Source organism: Poromitra crassiceps, assembly GCF_964638095.1.
Source record: "Poromitra crassiceps genome assembly, chromosome: 1".
In the NCBI taxonomy this organism is placed as follows: Eukaryota; Metazoa; Chordata; class Actinopteri; order Beryciformes; family Melamphaidae; genus Poromitra; species Poromitra crassiceps.
Genome location: NC_139623.1, coordinates 77,299,498 through 77,324,001, shown reverse-complemented (window position 1 = coordinate 77,324,001; position 24,504 = coordinate 77,299,498). Strand labels below are relative to the sequence as shown.

Here is a 24,504-nt window from a genome sequence, read left to right as displayed (position 1 = left end):
ACGGAAACCTGCAAAATTTAGCTATCCAAAGTCCAGCAACCCAGTGGTGACCATGTTTCATGGAACTAGCCATCCCCAAAACCAAACTCGGCAACCTGTATGGGAGACTACTACACGTCCAGTGTGTCCTTTCTGTGGTGTCCCTGACCATCATTTAAGTATTTGTCCAGATTTTCGTCAGGTATCTACAGATGCAGCCAGCACATGGATCCGGGAGGAAGGGCGTTGCTGGAGATGTGCGCGGGAGCACAGAGCCTCAAATTGTGACCTGAAAAAGCTTTGCCCGAAATGCAACGGAAAACACCTTGGAGTCCTCCATGAAGTGAACCTACCGCCAGGGGAGTCAAGCTCTTATCTTATTCGCTCCAGCTGCAGTTCAAGAGTCTTGTTGAAAGTGGTCAGAGTTCTGCTGAGCTACAGAGGAAGACATCTAGAAACATATGCAATATTGGATGATGGTTCGGAGCGAACTATGCTATTAGCCTCTGCAGCCAGAGCTCTTGGTCTTGATGGGGCGGCTGAGTCTCTGGTGTTGAAAACTGTCTGCCAAGGGACTGAGACTCTAGCGGGGACTGCAGTCTCTTTCAACATTTCCTCTGCATCAAATCCAGACAAGAAGTTCATGATAAGGAATGCTTTCACTGCAGAGAAATTGGGTCTTGCCCCGCAGTCATACCCTTCACCTGTGCTCCAAAGATTCAAGCATCTGCATGGTTTACCACTTGATTCTTTCCAGAAGGTTCAACCCTTACTCCTGATTGGTTCTGATCACCCTCATCTTGTATGTCCAGTGGACCGGGTTCGTTTGGGTCCAGGCGGTGGCCCAGCAGCTGTTCACACTCGTCTTGGGTGGGCTTTACAAGGGCCAATGACATTCCCTGAGGATCACTTTGGCACCTCAGCTTATTCATACACAGAGACCAGTTTAGAGATCCAGAGATCCAGCAACTCCCAATCTCCTCATGGGGCGGCTGGAGTGGTTGGTTCCTCTTACACAGATCAAAGATGACGATCCGGACCCTCTTCATCCCATCTAAGGATTTTCCTATAACTCAAATATAGTTCCCTAATTTGAGGGGCGGCTGTGGAAAATCCCCTCATTTCCTATTCCTCCAATTGCCTCCTCACTGCTTCCCTTCACTGCTCTCTGGATGGGCGGAGCCCGAGAGCTAATAAGGCCAGTCACATCACCTGTGGCAAATCCCTTCTGCTGCAAACCATAGTAGCACAAGCTGGCTGGCCTCCACTGGATTCCACACCTTCACCTTTGCTGTGTAAATGATTACGAACCAGCAGCATCAACAACATATGGTGTCACAATAAATATTACTGGTGTTGGAATCCAAGCCTCTGCTGTCTTCTGTCCTGGCCGACAGGCCATTGTGTTGGGCCCTACCTGGAACCAGGCCTTAGCCCTGAGCTGCACCCACCCTCACCACCATTCCATACAGTTGATATTTTTCAATCATAGTGAAAATAAATGATTCCACTTTATGCTGGGGACCCTCTGGTCTAAGGACCCGTGCCAGATTGTAGTGACAAATTCAAGGGTTAGTTCTCCTGTTTTCTCGTTTTAGGAAAGAACAGTTCACAAGTATTGGCTGATCCGTCCTGTGGCACAGGGATAATGTGTATTCTTAAAATGGTTGGCATTCCTTTGAAATAACATTTGCCTATAACACTATAACATGCCCTGTGCTGCACTAACCACCATCAATTCACTGTTCAAACAAATGCAATGCCCCCCCCCCCCCCCATCCCCAGCACTTTTATTCTGAAGCCAGTCATAGTCGTTACTCACACATAGTACTACCACTGCTAGCTACAGTACATGTTAACTTTAAGCTACCTAGTCCACATCGCACGAGCTAGACACAGTATTACCAGCAGAAACTAAAAGTAGTCTGGCTAGAATATGAGATGTGTATATATATTTATAGTCCCATTTTTTTTAGAATTCTAAGGTTTGCTCGACTAGTGGAAGGAAGGCAGTATAAAAGTCTAAAGTACATCTACATAGTACTGTTGTGGAAAAATAAAATAAAATGCCTTGTTGATCCACCAATAAATGAGTTGCCTTTTCGACATAACAAACTGCTTCCCAGCAGAAGAGATTGAGTGCCTCAGATGTGAGCCATGCATGTCAGTTAGATCATAATTAAACAGAGTCTACAATGATCAACAATCAATCAATAAGCAGTCAATCAATTATTTTACTCTGACAGTACTTATTGGGTTAGTCAGGTTTTAGAAGACCAGTGAGAGACAGAAGACCATCATGAGCACAGGAACAAACAAAAAAAAGTCACATAAAGCGATTTCTAACCATTTGTCATTTTTAATTTAGTTTTTTGAGCTCCACTATTTGACACAGCAAGTGCTTCAAGAACAATATTAACATCACAAAACATCACAGTACTCAACACAGCAGTGACCGTTTCCCCCCCAACAGACCCCACATATTGGTCCGCTTGATAGATAAGTCCATATAAACCATCTTCTCTTCCTGTGGGGGGTGGGCTAGAGTGGGAGGGGGGTGACACACAAGCATCACATGATGACACCTTCACACAACTGAATACATTGTGTAATTTAAAGCTAACGTTATACTGAGAACAGACACACACGATGTTTCTCTGATTATTGGAGATTAGAAGAGTGAGAACAGAAAGATTAGGATGAACCTGGTACGTAATGGTTTGTAGTCTATTTACCAACCTCTGTTGGAGCTACAGCAGTCTCTGCTTTGACCAACTTGGCATTGGTGTGTGTTCAAATGTACGCTGTGCACACCACCCACTCAACACTTCACGCTGCCCAACTTCTGATGCTATCTTGCTGCTTATTTCTCCGCTAATGGATGTAATGTGTCACTGGTTATTGGTTGGTCTCACTGCCAGGGAGAATGTTAGTATAGAGTGTTTTACAGAAGAGCGCACACTGCATTCTGACAGAAGCCAAACACTGACACACACACACACACACGCTAATCTGGCCTGCTTGGGAGTGGTTGAAGATTTCTCATGTGGGAGAGAAAAATGGAGAAAGGACAGGGATGGAGTGAGGTAAAGTTCCGAAGAGGCATGGAGTGAATACTGACTTATCGACTTATCATTTTTAAATTTCACTTTTAAAATCCTATCTGTAACTCCTAACCCAGTGACTGTTATAGACAGATTTCAAACAATTTTCCACCTCAGTCTTAAATTGTCTCTGCACAATTTTAAATTCTGTTCTGATTAGATCGATTAACACATTTAAGTTCTGTTCCGATTAGATCAATTAGACAGAATAAGAAACAAGCCGTTTCCCTTTTTCAGCATTGTTATTTCACATTGTTTTCAGATACACATATCTAACACTTGTCATTTGACAACCCTAAAGTACAGTCGGCAGCACAGCCCTGTGATTGATGGGGGTTGTGAAGCGGTGTATAGCAGAGCAGATAAGACTATTAGCTGGCCACAGTAGAATGTGGGAGTGAGGTGGATGTTTTAATAAGCGTGATTTGCCACGTAGAGGGACTGTCCTGCTGCAGCGCCACTTCCAGAAGAATCGTACTTGCCCTGCGCAGCCAGACCATTCGCCTGAAGAAGACAGAGAGAAGAGGCAAAAATAATAATTAACACTGAAAGCATCACTGCACACAGAATGTTACAGTTTCATTTCACTCTGCGAGGGTGCGACTGTCCTGTTCGCGTTGGTTTCTGACCTCGGCACGTTTGACAAACTCCTCGGTGGCGGCCTTCTCATTGCTCTGCTCTCCCTTCCATGCGTTCAGGGCGGAGGCCTGCAACGCGCGGCCGTAGGAGAAAGTCAGGGCCCAGGGCTTGGCGAGCGGGCAGTTGTTAATGGCGCTAAGGTTCACGCTGGCGTCTTCCTCGGACTGGCCACCTGACAAGAAGGTCACTCCTGGGGAAAGACATACACATACAGTATTATTCTACGAGGGCTGAAAGATATTTACAAAAAATGTAATTGCGGTTATTTGACAGAATATATATATATTTTTTTAATAGAACGATAAGACAAACAGGCTCAGACACAGGAAAATAAGTAATAATACAAAGAAAAAATAATACTAAACAATAACAAAACAAAAAACAAAAAATAGCTTTGACATTTAACATTGTAAAGTGGAGCTACCAGCCGCATAAGGTGCTTATGTGCTTGTAAGATATATTGCGTATGGGATCTTATACAAGGGGTCTGTGGGAAATCAGCTGGGCAAGCCGTCAGTTACCCCTAACCTGAGTCACTAGTCATTCTTAACCTCGTCAAAGTAGGCTAAAAACAGGTCCCAGATAGTTGAGAACTTTCCGAATTAGTTTGTTCTCAGGAACCGGAGTCTTTCCATCTGTATTACAGACACCATGTCCATTAGCCACACCTGGAAAGAAGGTGAAGAGGAGGACTTCCATTCCTTCAAAATAAGTCTTTTGGCGACAGTTGTCCCCAGTGTCAGAGATTGCTACACAGCTGTAGGGAAGTTCAGAGAGGACTCTGAGCAGCCGAAGATGGCGAGTTCTGCCTCTGGCTGCAGTGTTATTTTGTAGGCCTTAGAGTACGAGTCAAATATTTTGGCCCAGAAACTCTTTAATGAAGGGCAAAACCAGCAGGCATGAGAAGGCATGCCCTCTGACACCTGACACCTGTCACACACTGGTGAGACAGAAGGGAAGATCTTATAATTTATGCTTGGAGTAGTGAAGACGGTGAGCAACTTTAAATTGGATCAGCTGGTGTCTACTATTAAGTGAGCAGAGTTGTACCACAGACAGACTCCTTTCCCATATAATGTCAGATAAATCAATACCAAGTTCCCGCTGCCACGCTTCTCTAATTCTCTCGGTAGAGGCTGTGTTGCGGTTGTCAAACAGACATACAAACCTAGAGATAAGATGCCTGGAGTGAGGAGGGCTCAGCAATTGACAAAAGCATGCTCATTTGGGAGCGCTTCAAAGGTATGAATCAGATCTAACATAATTTCTGGTTTGCAAGTATCTGAACCAGTTCATGCCGGGCAACTCGAACTTCCTCTTCAGTTGATCAAAAGATGCAAAATGACAGTCTATGTATAGGTCTCTGATGGAAAGCAGCCCCTTCTCACTCCATGCATGGTAATTTCTGTCTGACCATGGAGCCAAAGAAGAGTGGTTGAAGCAAATCGGTGTATGGACAGAAACAACTGGTAGATTTAAAACACTCCTAACTTGATTTAGACTTCTAACAGAATTTTTCGTGACAAATTTTGTAAAGTCCCAGGCCTCTCTAGCTTAGAGAACAACGTGGCTGCCAGAGACGAGCGTGCAACAGAGCTAGCCTCCATTTTCAGCCACAGGGGCGCCCCCTGGCCCTGCTGCCAAAACATTAAAGCCCTAACAGAATATTGCATTTGTGATTTAAACTATTTAAACTAACTAAATTTTTCTTGTCATACATTCTTTTAGAACGTTTAAAGCAACTACGAGGATCTTCCTTTTTGTGTTGATTGTAGCGGCCCCTGTGGACAAAAGCGGTAGTGTTTTCCCCGGAATGAAGACTGTATTTCCTGTACACCGAGCCTCTTCCCCTTATCTCCACCATCGACCGTCTAAAAATATGGACAGTCAGCGTGACATCACCCATTTGTTTTTGGACTCCCGTTTAGAAGCCTAGTGTGGCTGTTGAGACCAGGCATTTCCCAGAGCCACAGCTCCGCCTGCTATTGGTCCGTGATCTGTCGAGACCCAATCGGGGAACCCAGAGTCTATTTTTATTTGAAAATAAAGCGTTAACATTATTAGCAAATAGCCGAAATGGACGCGGAAAAGGAAAGCGGAAGTGACGGAAAAGGCACCGTCACTTCCTTTTCCGCATCCATTTCGGCTATTTGCTAATAACGTTATGCATAAACAGGCTGCATAGAGGACGTCAACTCATCTTAGAACAACAGTGGAAGATTACTGTAACCCACACATCCATATAACCCTACACCACAAATTAATAGAATAAATACAAGGATGTACAGTAAATTACTTTCTTAGTCTTAAATTCATAACTCACAGTAAAATAAATACCGCTAATGATCAAATAAAATAAGATAAACATACAACATGTACAAAAGATGTGATCAGAAGTGAGCATCTAAAGTTTACATCACGAAAATGATCAAGTGCAAACATTGAATGTAGAAGTTCCCCTCTGTGCTTTAACGGCTTGTTTGTGTTTGGCATCAATGTTAAGCATGTTTGCTAACGTCATTTTCCCCAATGTGTTCTACGGTGGGGAACCTATTAGGCTACATAGCTTGCAAAATGACAGCCCGACATAGCTTGCAAAACATAGCTTACAAAACGCATAGCTTGCAAAACATAGCTTGCAAAACGCATGGTATTTGCTAATGTGGCTAGTGGTTAGAAACGGGAAGGTCTCGCACTGAAATTTTGCAGCGCATCTATTCATTCAAACATTTTGAAAGGATTATTTGGTTGTAATTATCATTTGAAGTGTCCATAAATTAATTCCACCGCAGATTTTTGTCTTAATGGACTGTGATCTATTTTTCAACTTTACTGCGACGTGACCATATCAATTGAGAGCGGTGAAGACGTATGAACGAAATTAAAAGATATTGGAAAGGATAAGGACTGTTTCTGTAGTCCTACCTCCTATTGAAGAACTTTTGGATTAGGCTAATTGAAGAAAGACCGATATTTATGGTTTGTAATGATGATGACACAGAAATAACAATGTATAATATATAATAATATAATATGAATATATAATAATGACATGAATGAACAGCTGTGCGTCTGCGCTCATCCAGAGCAGAGCTGTTGCATATGTGAGAGAAAAAGAGACATGTTCATATTCAAACACCTAAACATAAGGCTTATCTTTCACCGTTAAGATGTGAAGAATGCATTGTTTGTGTGTGAGTGAGAGAGAGAGAGAGAAACTGAGTTTGGACACCTTGGAGAGCTCCGTGCGCTCATCCTGAGTCCTAGAACATAATATGTTCTAGGACATTTCTGTCACCATAAAACTTCAAATAAATGCTGAGTCCCAAATAGACGCCAGTCCCAAATAGATGCCAGGTCTGGCTACATGTTTTGGTAAATAAGCACCGGTCCCAAATAGTCGCAGAGTATTTTTTATTATGGTATGTTTTTGTGTTGCGCTCAGACTGAATTCACAGTCACTTAGGGTAATGACGTGGGCAGTACGTGTTGTTGGCGGAAGTCAGTCATTTTCCCCCCTGTCAGACAGTTTTACGCTTTGTTTCTACATAACCGACATGTTTCAAGTATGCATACTGCATTGTTTGATGCTACGGACTGTACGGACGAAGTACGAACGGAGTCAACGTGTTAGACTGGAGATGCTGTCTGGTTTCCATAAGGACAACATGGGGAGCAGTGGAGAGGGTACCTGTAACGTTAGCTGGGTGTTGTAAAAATGCATTTCTGTCAGTGGGAACAGCGATCATAAATGCAGTATGGATTATACCTGACATCTATTGGAAACATTTGGTAAGTCTGCTTGTTGCACAACAATGTTGCAGTGGTTCCCAACCTTGGGGTCGTCTGGAATTCAAATAGGGTTGCCTGATTTTTTTTTTTTTTTTTTTTTTTTTTTTTTTTACACCAGACCCAATTTAATACTACCATAGATGATTAGGGTCACTTGCGATTTTTTTTTTTTAGTTCTGAGATTAAAGTGATAATCTCTAAAATTTCAGTTTTGTTCTCTTGGGTGACACCTATGGCGATGAGTGGTAATTGCAGGTGACATCCAAACAGTGTTGCATTATCACATGTCTATACTGCAAAGGCTTCCATCAATGGACCGTAGCTTCAATCAACATTATGAGTGACTCTTAATTATTATTTTTTTAGATGAAAATCTTATAACTTTAAATCAGTATTCTGAGAATAAAGTCAGAGTTTTGATATTAAAGTCAGAATTCTCAGATTCAACTCAGAATTCTGTGGGGGAAAAAGAAGCATACTATGTGACATCACCGATGATGTCACTGATGACATTATCGATGGCGTACCGGAATTTGAATGTCGCGGCCCCAGGGAGTAAGAGATTAAATTGCAGGCCGGTTGGGTTGGGTTTGGCATTAACGCATATTTGAATGGGGCAGGCAGGCGGACTGGCTCTCTTAACGGGTTGGTTGGTACGGGCCTTAAAAAACTGTGACCTATATATTCATGAACCATAGATGACCCAGAACACTAAAACATCCTGTTTAGAAATCCATTTTGGCCCCTCTCTTAACAAATATGACCCAGAACACAAAAATATCCTGTTTAGAAATCACTCTTAAAGGGATAGTTCGGTTTGTTTGAAGTGGGGTCCTATCAGCTAGTTGCATACACTAACTGAAATAGGTACAGTGTTCTCTGACGCTGAGCGCACCGTTTATCGAGACCCAGCACTCTGAAGCAACAGCCTCCACAGCTCTGTCTCTCTACTACACGGGGCCAAGAACTAAAACGTAATTTTGCCACCTAAAACAACGCCCACCTAAACAAATCGATATCTGTGTACATGCACGCTCTATTTTGACAATTTTCAGCGATTTACTTTCCCGCCAAACAGCGGTCTCATTCGGCACTGCTTTTTCTCCCAACCGTACAACTACCGTATTCCTCCGCTAAGATCCTGCACAGAGCTGCAGTGCTGGATTACGCCGCAGATCAGCTGTTATTTTGGCTTATTTCTCCTGGCTTGTTAGTGAAGACACAACAAATAGAATACGAACGAAAATATGAGTGATTTTGATAGCGAGGACGATATGCCATTCACCTTGGTGACAAGAGGATACAATTATGAACCAGAGGGAGTAATATACAGAAGAGGAACTTTTGCAGAGTGAACAGGCAGAAAGAGAGATACGAGGAACTGCCATAATGCCATAATGCTGCCTAAATGCCGGGGTGTCCTGCAGACCTTTTTCACCATTCCCAGGATAAATTGGGGAAAATGTCCCAGACCAGAGAGGCCAGGTGACTTGTTGTCTCTAAAGTAAGTCAGTGTTTTATCTCTCTTCTAAGCCTTCCTGTTTCGTAAACCGCGGCTCTGTGCTCTGTGCTGGCGTTTGGCGGAGGAATACGGTAGTTGTACGGTTGGGAGAAAAAGCAGTGCCGAATGAGACCGCTGTTTGGCGGAAAAGTAAAGCGCTGAAAATTGTCAAAATAGAGCGTACATGTACACTGATATTGATTTGTTCAGGTGGCCGTTGTTTTAGGTGGCTAAATTACATTTTAGTTCTTGGCCCCCTGTACTAGAGAGACAGAGCTGTGGAGGCTGTTGCTTCAGAGTGCTGGGTCTCGATAGACGGTGCGCTCAGCGTCCAGAACACTGTATTTCAGTTAGTGTATGGAACTAGCTGATAGGACCCCACTTCAAACAAACCAAACTATCCCTTTAAGCAATTAATTACAGCTTTTGTCATTTGGGAATTTCAGAAATATTGCGACCCCCCCCCCCCCACACACACACACACACAAACACACACCCTTCCAATGAATTGTTCAGCTCCATTATCTACCTGCACAAAGCTCCTGCATTTTGCTGAACACATCAGCCTTTCAACTCTGCAGGCAGAGAATTGAATCTATTTTGCCTTTGCTAAACTCCATTGCTTCTACCTTCTGTAGATTCCAGCAAGCTGCTGAATATAAAGCCTACAGGGTTGTATCTGACCTGTGACTGCAGGAGGCACGGTGCGGCGCAGGGCAGTGACAGTAGCCATGGCGATCTCCTCGCCGCTGTACTTGTTGGGGCAGGAGTGTCCGGCTGTGACCATGTTAGGTTTCAGCAGCGTCCCTTCCAGGTACACATGGTGGTCTGACAGAGCCTTGTACACTGCAGCTAGGACCTAAAGGATGAAGAGAGAGACAGAGAGCAATGTATGTGTCAAAAGACTGCAAGAACGTTGACAACCACTGACACGCATGAACATATCAAGATCAAATTTGTGTCGCCGTGTTCCTCGTTCAAACTCACCTTCTCCGAGACGTACTGGCAGCGCTTCAGGTCATGCTCTCCATCAGGAAGGATCTCAGGTTCCACAATAGGAACGATACCATTCTGCGACACATGACAAAATGTGTATGTTTAAAGCCCCAATAATGTGTAGAAAACTGCTGAGCAGCAGTAACAGCAGCCTCTGCTGCCACAAGTGGTAACTACAGGATGCTAATAAATGCTATTTACTTCACTGTTTGTACGTTCAGATATCAACTCAGATCTCAGATATCGCTGTACTTTGCTAACCTTTCTGCAGTGTTTATAACTGATTTGCTGGAAAATATTTCTCCAAATATCCCAAAATGTTGTTGTGTCGACTTGTTTTATTGAAGAATAGCGACGCTAGTAATCGCGCTATGCTTACTCAGAACAATAACAAGCGATAAACACATTTCACTTGCTATACGTTCTTCACAATAAAAGCGTCCCGTTAGTTTGCCAGGGGAAAGCTTTTAATATGAAGGAGCTGCAGCAGGAAATGGAGTTACAGTGTAACTCCAGTGTAACTGTTACACCCAGGTAACCTCAATGCTCGGTCACATCGTGCAGTAACAGGCGTTCGGGGCGCAATTTTGTGTTTTAGTTTAGTTTGTGTGTTGAGTTTAGAAAAAGTGATATAAGTATTGGATAATGCATGCTAGCGAGCATACAAAACTGTAAGGTAAAATAGTTACATATTGGGGCTTTATGGAAAATTCTTAAGATACTTTATATACAAACTAGTCTCGCTGGCCAGCCTCCTCTCCCTTCCATCCGAGGAGTCTGGCGCCGCAGGTCTCCATAACTGGGATAAACCCTCCCCTGCTCTACTCTGCTCTCCCATTGGAGGCGTCGGTTTCAGACGCTGCCGGATTTCCGCTCCCCGCTTAACACATTCACTGCCAGCCGTTTTTTTTTTACTGTAGGTAGCTTCTGCCAGAGGGTTTTTTTGAGGATTCTGGCTCATTTTACAAGAGCCGAGGATTATTTTCTGCTTGGACTTTGTGAACACAAAGTTCACAAAAGTACTAATAGAATGTGTGCTTTCTCTGTCTAAAAGAGTTAGTTTGTAGAGTTAGTAGTTATGTAGATATTAGCCGTTGAGTACAGCATGGTTTCAGCGTCTGAGACTGAAAGCTGAGATAATCGCAGTTTTGTGAAATTCAATCAAACAGGCAGAACAGTCACTTTAACCATTTATTTTTGGCATCAGTGAGAGATCAGACATCTAAACAATATAGTTCTGAACGCCCTCTCCTTCAAACTCCTCCCTCCGTGGGCGTGTCTGGTGGCTTTCAGCAGCGTTTGTCACAAGCGAGTTTCTACTGCCTGTCTGAGCAGTGAGCAGCCTCCCTCCCTGGCGGCCCCCTCGTCGGCGAGTGTGGATGGGGCTCACTCGTTTCTTGGGTTTGAGAGCTTTGATGAAGCTTTGTGCGATTCTAGGCTTTATGCTGCGTGTTTCAAAGTGTGTTTTCCACCCAGTCTATTTTTGGAACCCCCCACCGTTGTGCGCCCGTGTGCACCAGCGTGAAAGCGTTTTCGCCTACAGTATGAGAATGAGGCTCGTTCGTTTCTGGGTTTTCGGTTGAGCTCAGCTGGAATGAAGCTGTGTGCGATTCTGCGCTTTCTGCTGGTGTTTCAAAGTGTGTTTCACCCATAATCTATTATGCAAATTTGCAATCCCCCACCGCCAGCTCCCAGCGCGATAATGCGCGAAAGAGAAAGCGTTTTCGCCAATCCATTTTACAGTATGAGAGAATGGTTTCCTCGCGCGTTCCCCTGCAGTTTTGGCTCTGCTTTTTCTAGTCTGGAGAGCACTGTCGCCACTTAGTGGGTCAGTGGAATGGGTTGTACACGTTCGGTGGCTCCAATATTTTTTATAGGAGACGTGGGGGGCGTTGATCCATGTCCCACCGTCAATTTTTTTTTGACGACTCAACTCGTCATTGGCAGTCAACCGTTGGATTTTTTTTGACGACTCAACTCGTCATTGGCAGTGAACGTGTTAATAGGGGTGTCACGGTACACAAAAGTCACGGTTCGGTACGTACCTCGGTTTTGGGGTCACGGTTCGGTACGAATACGGCACGGTACGAAAACGGGGGAAAAAAGCAACAAATCCCAAATTCTGTTTTTTTCCCTTTGAATATGTCTGAATTCTGCTTTTTACGCTATTTATACCATCAGAAATAGTGTCTAATATGTGGGAATGAATAAATGTCCACTATTTAATAAGATCTAGGCAATCCACACAAAAAGGTTTTACTCTAGAGCAGTGATTTTCAAAGTGTGGGGTGCGCCTCCCTCTCAGATGTCTGTATTCCAGCTGTTTGACAGGGCAAAGGCATTTCCCCCCACTTTAAATCTTTATTGTACTCAAGTTTGTAAACAGAGCGCATGTGTGGAGTAGCCTAATACTCCCACCAACCCCTCCCCCTGTTGTATTTGTTTTATGTAGCATTTGCGTTTGATGTAAGCACTAATTTGGAATCCTATCTAAAAGCGGCCACTAGGCGGCAGTATTTCTTTAGTCAACGTCAAAATACCTACATGTTAAGTAGAAGAAGAATAAAACGGCAGAAAACTTCTGTTGAAAGATACCCCCACTGTCTGACAGACAACGGGGTGGGTTTCACTTTCCCAGTAAGTACGGGAAAGAACCCTGTCAGCGCCTTAATGTTATTGGATGTGAGTTTTGTTTAGCATAATATGATTACGTTCGGTCATCTAATGGATTATTGGAACATGACAAGGAGTCATCCCCTCTTCCTTGCTTGTCTGCATCCGCAGATGTCTGGTTGAGTCTGCTTGACCGCATCACTCATCCCACGCGATGTAAGTTGCTTGTTTACAAGTTAACAGCTTTGTCAGTGTTATGTAACGTTTAGCCGCAACGCGCAACTACAGTATAAAGGACTTTGTCGCGGCTACGTAACGTTACATTGGCAAGCTTACCTCGTTGGCTTGATGTTGACAGAATTTGCAAAACAGCTTATCGCCACAAAACGTCCCATTCTGTGAACGCGGATTTCTATGGCCCTTGTGTTGTTTTGGTGTGTCTTCTTCTGTGGCGTTTAATTCAATTCAATTCAATGTCGTTCAAACAGCGTTTAGGTGCTTCTGGATTTGACGTATTCGTCGTGTCGTTTCACGTATCGTGAAACGAGGTACCGTGAGGCCCGTACCGTAAATTCACGGGACGAATACATGTACCGTGACACCCCTACCGCTTAAGAAGCTCTGTCATTGGCTCCGACCATGTCAATCAGAGCGGCTTCCGCTCCCTCTTCCCTGTGTGTCGCTGTAAATAGTCCCCTGCCGCCTCAGGGAAAACAACAACGCTAACTAGCTAGCAAGCTAACGGCAGGTTGTTACACGCTGAAAACGGCAAGTTGGATTGTTTGAAACTATTTTCCAAGGGCACTGCCGCTAAGCGCCGCCCATCGCAATCCCACTATGGAGACCTGCGGCGCCAGACTCCTCGGACGGAAGGGAGAGGAGGCTGGCCAGCGAGACTAGATACAAACTGACACTAGCAGACATCACACACCAACCTGTTGGCAGATGCTAGCGTAGCGTGCCAGGACATTGGCATTCTCGAAGATGGCCAGCTCAGAGGGCGTGGTGTCAGAGATCTTCAGCACACAGCGCCACTTGGCAAAGTCTGCACCGTCCTTCTTGTACTGGGCACAGCGCTCACTCAGCCCATCCAGACCTACACTCCCACACACGCCACACAAGACATGCATCAGAAATCCATTGAGGCTCGTGAAATGTTTGAGAGCGTGTGTTCCTATTAATGCCTTCTTACCCTGAGTGGTAGTCTCTCCATTTGTTCCAGCCAGGGGCACAACACCTTTGTCCACCTGCAGAGGGCAGATTAAAAATATAAATAAAACACCCAATTATTATGACATTAAACACAAAATGTCCTTCAAATAACCTCCCTAAAGAGCTGTCGCCTCACAGCTAGAATGTCCTGAATTCGATGATTCCCGCCTGGGAAGCTGCGGGGTGCTGAGGGTGTGTATGTCTTCAGTGCCTACTGCCCAGGTGGGCTATCTCGTCAAAAGGGGCCTTTCTATGTGGAGTTTGCATGTTCTCTCTATGCTCTCTCCCCGGAGGTTCCTCCACACAACATTTGATATGGACCCCCCATTAGAAACATGCAGAAGATCATCATCTGACCAGTGACGACAATGTTTGAAGTTGGCTCCTGGCCTGCACCCCGGACGAAGGGCAAGCCTGGATGGGATAAATGCAGAATGCAGAGACAATATTCTACCTGCCACCGTCAGCGTTTGTGTGCGTGAGAGAGTGTGTGTGTGTGTGTGTGTGTGTGTGTGTGTGTGTGTGTGTGTGTGTGTGTGTGTGTGTGTGTGTGGCTGGCCGCATGCGTGTGTTGGGTTGTCGTGTGACAAATAAAGACGGGTTTGTCCGTCCAGTTCTTCTTCTTCTAACTTATGACCTTAAGCTCAGCTTATCCTAACAACATGATATGTTGCTGACACCCACTGTGTGTGTGTGTGTGTGTGTGTGTGTGTGTGTGTGTGTGTGTGTGTGTGTGTGTGTGTGTGTGTGTGTGTCTGTATGTGTTCATACATGTTGACAGTGACTGTGTTGTTAGTAGCAGCCCTTCTAGTTTCACCAGAGGCCTGACTCAATGGCCAGTGACTGTGTGCTCCAACGGGTCTCAGAATCAGAACTATAAACAGAATGCAGTCTCTGTCTGTGTGAATGAGCACAATCAGAACTATAAACAGAATGCAGTCTCTGTCTGTGTGCATGATCAGAATCAGAACTATAAACAGAATGCAGTCTGTGTGTGAATGATCAGAACTTGTGTTCAGGCACAGCTATGCCGTCACACTGGATCTTTCAGGAGGTGTAAAGAGCACCCGTGCGAGTGACCTAATGGAGCCGCATTTTTAAATGAGGTCATTAGGGCATAGTATCATCAGGTTGAACCCAATACACTGCATGGGTGTTCCGCTAGTGACGGTTAAAATACAGTGGGATCATGGATGTGATTGTAGGAGAGGATAGACGAGTAATTAGCTGAAGGCTTTTTACATGTTAACAGGCAGCTCATACTCAGCTGTTGAAACTAACTACATCAAAACATCACTTCACTGAAAGAGAGGGAAGTGTTACTGAACCTCAACCATTCAGTGTGTGTGTGTGTGTGTGTGTGTGTGTGTGTGTGTGTGTGTGTGTGTGTGTGTGTGTGTGTGTGTGTGTGTGTTGGTTGCACTTGCTCAAGTTCAAGTTCAGCTTTATTGTCATTTAAGCAATACACAAGGCACGGCAGAAACAAAATGACGATTGCATCTAGCCCACAAATAGTGCAATTTCAAGAGAAGTACTGACAACCGACAATAAAGGTAGTAAGTTAAAAGTAAAGTGCTTTAAGGAGATTATTGCACATGCTAAAGAGGTTTTAAAACAGCAGAAATAAATAAAATAGCCTACTCTAATTTAAAAACTAAATTAAAAAACAAACATTAAAAAGTACCAACGATGGTAGAGAAGGTCATATAAAGTCTCTGTTTACCAACCATGGTAGTGTGTGAGGGATCAAACCTGCATCTACCTACCTGCATCTGTTCCTGTGAGGAATGTTAAGACATGCAAGCCTAAAGGCGTTTGTGCCAGATCGGAGCCCTTATGCTTATCCTATGTAGAGCAGTGTCTTTAGTTACTTCCATTTATTTTTGTCTGATGTTCAGAAGAATAAAAGGGCTATTCTAAAGTGATTGTCAGTTCAGATGCATCCCACTATTCTCCACTCGAAGAGGTCGGTATTTGAGGTATAAGCATGACCAATGCTGCTAGTAAGTTAGTTAGTTAGTTAGTTAGTTCACCTAAGTGTGCATTGTGTACCTTGATGCCAACAACAATGCCGCGGTCTTGGATCAGCTTGGCGAAGTTAGTGCCATCGTCTGTGCTCTGATAGAGGGTTTCGTGGAAGAAGATGACACCTCCGATGCAGCTGTCGATGCGTTCGTCGGCTGTGAAGAGCAACTGGCGGTAGCGACGTCTGTTGTCCTCTGTGTTCTCAACCCCGATGGGGGTGAAACGCTTCGCCATGCTACCTGCACACACACACATACACACACACACACACTATAAACACTATATAACTGTACACTTGTGGATAAATTACAGTCGAAAATGTCCAGGATTTAAACCTCAGAAGGCTTTGACACACCTAGCAAGTCTTATGATGACTAGAATCAGAATCAGATCACTTTTTTTATTGCCAAAATATGTAAAGATTATACAAGGAATTTCACTCATGGCCTTTATATGGCACGTACGGGTAGTGCAGCGGTAGATTTCCTGCCTACCAACACAAGGGGCATAGGTTCGAGCCGCCATGTTACCCCTGGCTTGGTCGTGCGTTAGTGATGCACGGGTCACCCAGAACCCGCCCGTCCTGAAGGCAGCGTGGGTTGGCAAATTCTGAGAATATCGCAGGTGTGGGCGGGGCAGGCTCAGAACGTGACAAAAAGCAACATTATTAAATAATTTAGTTAGAGCAGTGACACACGCAGAGTAACCCTTTATTAAAGACGTGAACTCTCTCTCACACACGTAGGCCTACACACAATCAGACAGCGAGTCTGAAGCCGTCTACAGCAGTGCACCTGCTGTACTCTCTATAGCCTACATGGTGGAGTAAAGAAACGCTTCAAATGAGGTAGCCTATGTGCCCTCAACAATAGGCGACTAAGAATGTGCCTGATGAAAAATGTAGCTTAAAATACGTTCATAGACTAGAGAACGTAATTCATATTATTTTTCCTCATTAATGATACATCGTTTCAACCGCCCGCAACCCATCCGCTATTAATCAGAATGTTTATTTTTATGATCCGGCCCGCCCACGGGGCGGGATATCTGCGGTCAGCGCGGTTATAACTGCGGCCCGCGCATCACTAACACACACACACACGTACGTACCGGTGGACTCATCGGCTGCGAGGATGCCTTTGCCTGGAGCTACTATCCTCTCTGCGATGTCCTGCAGCTCCTTCTTCTGTTCAGGGCTGAGCGCAGGGTACTGCTGAGTCATGGCTGCTGAAAGAGAGAAAGCACCGTTACATTGTTTCACTGGACCACTGACCAGCACTGCTCCTTCTATTGCCTACAACATGGCTACTTCCAGTCCCAAACTGTCCTGAGTGAGTGAGGGAAGGATAGGTTTGGTCACTTAAGGCGCTGACAAGGTTCTGCGCACCCTCGACTTGGAGCCTTGCCGCCGCCGAGCGGCGACAGAGAGACTGTGCATACTCGAACGTTAACTCAGCGCGTTGGCTGCGGTACACGTCCAAAACGTTATCGTGTCGTTTACCAAGAACTTGCAATCATGTCGGTGGGGGGACATTTTATTGTCCCTCCATTTCAAAACTCATTCCGGTGAGCCTGCAGAAGGCTTTGCTAGATGAGGGACAAGCACTGTTAAATGAGGAAATGGCATTTCCTCATTCCTCACAACAATGAGTTGTGAGGAATGAGCTGCGCCAAGAGGACGCCCAGCTGCGGCGACCCCCTCGGCGCAGTCAGCACCGGCGATTTCGCTCGAGCATAATTTGCGCTTTAGCCTATATTAAATTTAGCTTCAAGATCATTTTTTTGCACAAATCACATGACGGATTCTCCAAATGGGCTCTTTTGCTGCAGAGGGTGAGAAGTATTACAATTATTTCCACATGGGGGATGAAATAGTGAAAGTGAGTCATAGTCATATCATAGTCATACTAGTGAAAGGTCCTGATGTATTGTGTTTGATATGGCTGTATAGAAACAGCAACTGGACGTGTCACGGCATGCTGACATGCACACGGGCTTCAGACCAGCTTACATTCTTCCTCTCTTCCCCTCTTCACTCTGCTGGAAATAAGCAGTTATGTAAACACCCCCCCCCCCATACGCCCTGTTATATGTTGTTATTATGTAATAGCCCTTTTCTAAAACTCTGCTGCCCATCCTCATTATGGCTGGGAGAATGGACACTGCTCCGCCCTTTTCTCCGCTGGACACATTCAAGATGTACAAACACAAAACGGCTCCTAAAGAAAAGAAATCCCTCAGATCCATCACTCCCACTGAGGCTGACTGTGCCAAGGAAGCAGCAGTGTGGTGCCTCTCTGTAGTTCATTCACAGGTTGCCAAGCCCCTCCCTCCCAGCACAGGCTTATTATGCCACAATATGGTCTGAGCTGCTGCTCAATGTGTTGCTGCTGAAGCTACAGAATACAGAATACCTGCCTGTATCAGCACTGCAGGGAGTTATATGCACTCTACGCTGCTACACTGAGATCTGCTGCCTCAACAGCCGGATAGAAATAGCTGAATTCATCACGTATTAATTTATAGCTGCCTGTATATAGACTAAACTAGGCTACTCTATGACTGTTGTTCTCCACAATCCACATTAGGCTTCCTCATGTACTACATCCATCATCCCTGTTCAACCCGCCCAGTGAGAAGGGATGACTAGTTTGGATTATCAGTCTAAACAGCCATCTCTCTAGGCCAGGGGTGGGCAACTGGCGGCCCGGCCCGCGAGCGCCCCCTGTGTGGCCCGCGCTGGAATTGCAAAAATATATATATATATATTTTTTTTAGTCATATTTTTTTTTATACAACAGTTAGTTCCGGCCGGGCAATTTGATTGGACAAGAGGGATCCTACCAGTGCCAATATTTCATGATAATGCACTGGCGCTTCACTGTGTGTAGATCACTCTGCTTCACAGCTGCCCTAATCAACAAAACGCTTCACAGCTGTAGAGTAGACAGTAGTAAAGTAGACAGCCTGCAGTTAATTAGGCTGATTAGGCTACATTTTCAGCAAAGCAGAAAGCTGAGGGAACTATTTTTGTTGGCGGAGGAATAAATAGAGAAATCATATATTTTCTCAGCTTTTTGTCATTTTTTTAAATCAGCTTTGTTTAATAGAACTGTTGTATAAAAGCAATATCACACTCGAGGTCGTGCTGTTGTCTAATATCGGCACTGCTGTGATTATCTTCGGCACTCGGCCTACGGCCTCGTGCCTACAACCGAATCACAGCAGTGCCGATATTAGCCAACAACCGCACTCCCTCTCGTGTGATATTGCTTAAATATACAGTGCACCTGAACGCAACATGCAAGATACCCGCTGAATAAGTGTCCAAATGTTCATGTCATTCTGGCCAATACTCCACTTGTGTTATAACATTTCAGTGTGGAATATGGAATATCTTTCAATAATCTTTATGACAAAAAGGCTAAAAGTAATCTCATGTGTAAGAAATGACTGTTCTACATTGAAGTAAAAATTTAAATAATTAACTCGTTGGTTTTGGATTTATTTCGCTTCAAGAGTGCATTTTTGTTCGTGTGACCCTCAACACAGGCTTTGAGAATCCCGGGCCACTTACTGATACTTATGCTTAAATTAACCCACTCATATTCTGGTTTATTTTAAGAAAAACATTTTGGCTAGTGGAAATTCTAATTGGCTGGTAACTTTAAAATCTAGCAGCCATATTGGGAGGTGGTCAAAAAAGTTAATTTCAAGCCCTGTAGGGAGAGCAATTGGTGACATAGGAGTGAGTGAGAAAATGATTAAATATTGGTGGTTAAGACTGAATAATGACATCACAACTGTTAATTTAAAATGAGTTATTCCTCCAAACCTTTCAAGTGTCGGCGAGCAGTGTCTGCTACCTAGTGAAATGTCTAGTGTCACGATGTGTCGCGCAAGTCTGATTGGCTATATAGACGGCACGTGCTTGACTTCCTTGTTTTGGTTTTCACTCGATTGAAATTAATGAACGTGTCTCCACTATTTTTATCAGCCTGTCCTTGATGTATGACTTCGTGAATATCACAAAGAACGAGAGAGGAGGTGAGTTGTGTGTCGTTTATATGCGGCTGCAGCCAAGTACGTTACATCTGGCCTCCGAGGTGGTTTCACTGTGCGTTCCCTCTCTTCTCTTGGCTGTCTGCTTATAGCGTTCGAGTGTCATGTGACCGTTGAACCGGGGCGAACATTCACTGACTGAAGTATAAATGCAACACCATGAGCGACACTTTATTTTTCGTCTGCGACCATGTGCTGAGCGACACTTTCTAGTTTCTAATAAATATAAATTAAGCTTTAGCCTTCCTGGATAATAGGCGGCATCAGGTGAAACTTTTGCAACGTAGACCTACCGCCCGGTACTTTGATACATGATACTGTACTGTACTGTACATGTATGTACATGTACACAATACATATCCATTAGGGCTGCACAATTAATCATATTTTCATCGTCATCGCAATATAAACATGCGCAATAAACACATCGCAAAGACTGCCTGAAACGCAATGAATAACAAAAGTGGTTTTATTTACATGCGTCATGCATTCCCACTCAGCATCTGATCATTTTGTCTTGTGTTGTAAATCCAGCGTACACCTTTCCCTTTAAACAGTGTGCTCCGCTCCTCTGCCAAAGCCCAAACACGCTGTGTGTAGTTTCAGCTAGAGTCAGTGTGTATTTCATTTCTTTATTCAGTGGGCATAGGCTATGTTTGGGGTCTATGTTAGCATTATTAAAGCACAAAGACATAGGAACTGTATAGCTAATATGCATACTTTAATATTTGTTTATTTATCGCAAGTCGTATCGTCATCGCTATATTGAACAATGTTATCGCACATCGCAGATTTTCCTCATATCGTGCAGGCCTAATATACATGTATGTTACAAACTAACACACATGTCAGGCTGAGAGACTGTTTGCTATGGTAGGACATGGCCTGAGTCAGCCTGTGATCTCTGTGATAATCCTCAGCTTACAGCAATAAGATAACCTTCAGAACGCACGCGGAGGCACACACCATTGAAAACAATGTACAATTACTACAGCACGCATTTCGACAAGAGCGCTCACTGCTAATAGTTTAGTTCTGCATGATGAAATCAGTGCATGATGAAATCAGTGCAGGTCTATTCCAACAGAACAAAGGCCCTCAAATCATAAGATAGAACAGGAGCATAGATTGAGGCCACGTCTCGTCATAGACACTGGGTTAGCTGGCTCAGCCTTGCTGGGGGCGGGGTCAGGGTGGGGTAAATTTCCCCGTTCTATCCATTCAGCAAAGTTAGAATTTAGCTGATAGCCCAGCCCAGGCAGACACGATCGGGGATTTAACCACCGCAGTAAACGCACATCTGAGCAGATGTCTTGTGTTCTGCTCTAGAACCCCCAAACCTGTAGTTTAGAGCCGCAGCATCGTCTTTTGGTGAGTCAGCCCATGAGATATATCGGCGGTTTTACCCCACTCGCGCGCCAGCCGTTTAACATTTTGTGGGCGTTCCCAGACATGCAGACTGTCTCTATAATGCAGAGTCACTTGATAAAGGCCAACCCAAGGGCACAAGCAGGATGTGTGTGAGTGTGTGTGTCTGTGTGTGTGCACGTGTGTGTGTGTGTGTGTGTGTGTGTGTGTGTGTGTGTGTGTGTGTGTGTGTGTGTGTGTGTGTGTGTGATAGATAGATAGATAGATAGATAGATAGATAGATAGATTTTTATTTCTGTGTCATGCACCATATTCAAGGTGCCCAGCCCGTCTGGGCTTACAAGACACAAATCATTCAAGTTCAACAATACAAACAAATCAACAAACAAGCTACAAAACGCTCAAACATAAACAAGACAGAGTTATATATTCAGATGAACAGCTTCTCCATTCTGAGTTTCCAAGCCCTCCCAATAAACCTGGCCAAACTGAAGACTTCATCTCTGAACAACCATTCCAACTTCGCATCATCTCCTGACCAAAATAGTTCCGGTTTCTTATTTTGCATTAACTGAAATGTTACCAACCCAAGGGCACAAGCAGGATGTGTGTGAGTGTGTGTGTCTGTGCATGTGTGTGTGTGTGTGTGTGTGTGTGTGTGTGTGTGTGTGTGTGTGTGTGTGTGTGTGTGTCTGTGTCTGTGTCTGTGTGTGTGTGTGTGTGTGTGTGTGCGTGTGTGTATGTATGTGTCTTTCTGTCTCTGGATAGCCCTGCCTCAATTTTTAGCCAGACAAAACTCGTGCTCAGCAAATACCTGGCCTCTTTTGTGAGGCTAAACTACGAGCTTATACAATTTACTTTCACTGACTTTGGTTCCAATGTGGTTGGGCTTTTGCTGAGAAAACATTGCAAAATAGTTTGCAGTGAATGTGAAATCTATGTTTTGCAATTTGACTTGTTTACTCAGTTGAAACACACACACACACACACACACACACACACACACACACACACACACACACACACACACACACACACACACACGCACATTTGAGATTTTTTTCATTCAAAAACATCTTCTGATCAGATGAATGTGGAGCACATTTATGACAGGCACATGTGCAGTCGACAGCATTCGTATTATCTTATCTTCATGTATTTATTTGAATGAATAACATTTTTCTGCTACTTTTGATCTGCAAATATTTCTAGAATATCAATACTCCCACCAAATCTACCCTGTAACTACTACTATATTTGTTTACTTTCAAGATGAGAACAGATAGTACAGATTTATAAGGCAGTCTTAACAGAATAAACTCTCAAAGTTTTGTAGAAAATAAATGATAGACAGTTGACACAACTGTCCTGCTTTCTATTCCTAGGTTGTTGCACATCAGTAGACCAGAACATTAAGACACGCACTGTTCCTGCATTGCGACATCACGATGCAATGGCCAACTCCCTACTGTGTCTGTGGCATCATGCATAATCACTGTTTAAATCCACATGAAAGCATTACCGTACTTCAGGCATTCAAGAATTTAATCACGGCCCATTTCATAGTGCCTTAATTAGGGCTTAGTTACAGTTATTAGACAATATAAGAGAGAGCATATGACTAGACGTTTGACTTGTATATCTGAAACTTCTGTTCAAGATTTTCTCTCATGAAGCCATCTACTACCCCTGCAGTTGATCTTACTTGTATAGAAATTAATCCATTAACCTGGAAGAGGACCTGATGTTAGTGTTCTCCATGCTACAACAGTCAAATCAATCCTTATATCTGTAACATCATACCACATATCTTAATATCATCATGTTCTCATGGTATATGATTCCACTGAAAGACAATACTATTGATTTATTGCCCAGTATAAAATGATATGACATAAATGGATAGCTACTGGAATGGATGTTACCAGATGATAGGGTATTATTTTTAAAGGGGGGGGGGGGGGGGCTTTTCTGAAAATATACTGATTCATACTGAGCACCAAGGTCACAGTCTAGTTTACCCACCTTTTTAGTTCCCTATGAGGCTCTGCATTGAAAGCTCTCAGAGGGCAAAATGTATGAATGGTGGTGGGGGCCTCTAGTTGTTATCCGGTGCCAAGTTGACACTGATGGCCCGTCCGTGTTTGGCTGTACTGGCTGTTTTTATCTGGAGGCCTTGATCCAGCAGCGCTAAGAGGATCAACACACCCTGTTTCCCATGTAGGCAGGCAGGCAGGCAGCCCCCTGCACGGCTGCACCTAGCGTCTCTCTGACTGTCACCAGAGCCTATTTCACTCAAGGCTCTGTCTGTGTGTGTGCAGTGCAATTCAGAAAATGGTTGACACTGCCACTGGTGAGAATGAGCACAAAACAGTAGGCGACACAACTTCTACACAACCATGGATGTGTCTCAACCCCACCCCGCCCATCAGAGGAGGTCTACGTGCTTTGGCACAGATACACACGACAGGAGGACATCTCACGCACCGCCCATCCTCTCTCTGCTAAACCTAATAGATCCATGTATGTGCTAAACACATTAAGACCCAGACCGGACACAGATTCAGTGAATGAGAAGATGATGTGTGACGTTATCAATTTTAAAGTGACAACGGATCGAAAGAACATGCAACAGGCTCATTTTTGCATCCTCGAAGGCCTCCTTGCTGTTGCGTAACGGAACGTTACGACGCAAAGACCACTTTTAGAAAGAGTAATAATTTTGCTAGCTAGAAAACTTGGTTTGCTTTCTACCATAAGAGATAATGGCATAAGTTAACGCTATGAGCCACACAGCCGCAAGACAAAGTTAGTTAGCTGCGGGCTGTCAGTGCAGCATCACGTCACACATCATCACCATCATCATCAACAATAAGAAAATAAGCCGCCATACTTATCATCCGCTTGGTGTTTCTTCCTTACCTGCTGCTGCTGGGTTTAAAGAGCTCAAATGGTCAGGTCAGGTGCGCTGTGTGTGTGTGTGGAGGATGCAGAAGAGAAGAGTCTCCTGTTTCACTGCTGCAGCGCAACGTGACTCTTTACAAAACCCTCCAACCGGAGGCGGAGCCTAGATTGAATATTCATTGCGCATGCGCCGGACAGCATCATGATTCATGATCATGATGCTGCATTAATACCCCCCTCATCCAGCAGATGGATCGTAAGGTGGTTTTTGTGATTTTTTTTTTCTGTGGAAAAAAAAGTTTTGGGAGT

General features: G+C 44.2%; 1 protein-coding gene across 2 annotated transcripts; it reads right to left on the bottom strand.

The window, feature by feature from the left end:
- Positions 1–2,266: 2,266 nt before the first annotated feature.
- On the bottom strand, positions 2,267–24,340 carry aldocb (aldolase C, fructose-bisphosphate, b). Of its 2 annotated transcripts, none has more exons than XM_083646239.1 (9): positions 24,214–24,313; positions 16,972–17,085; positions 15,889–16,100; positions 13,817–13,871; positions 13,560–13,720; positions 10,003–10,086; positions 9,700–9,874; positions 3,713–3,912; positions 2,267–3,587 (listed from the first exon to the last, which is right to left on the bottom strand). In XM_083646239.1, exons 2-9 carry the CDS (start codon positions 17,081–17,083, stop codon positions 3,495–3,497), a joined length of 1,092 nt encoding a protein of 363 aa, XP_083502365.1. In that variant the 5' UTR covers positions 17,084–17,085; positions 24,214–24,313; the 3' UTR covers positions 2,267–3,494. The 2 variants fall into 2 exon arrangements, with proteins under 2 accessions (XP_083502365.1, XP_083502364.1); XM_083646238.1 differs by having other exon boundaries at positions 2,268–3,587; positions 16,972–17,088; positions 24,214–24,340.
- Between the last annotated feature and the right edge of the window lie 164 nt (positions 24,341–24,504).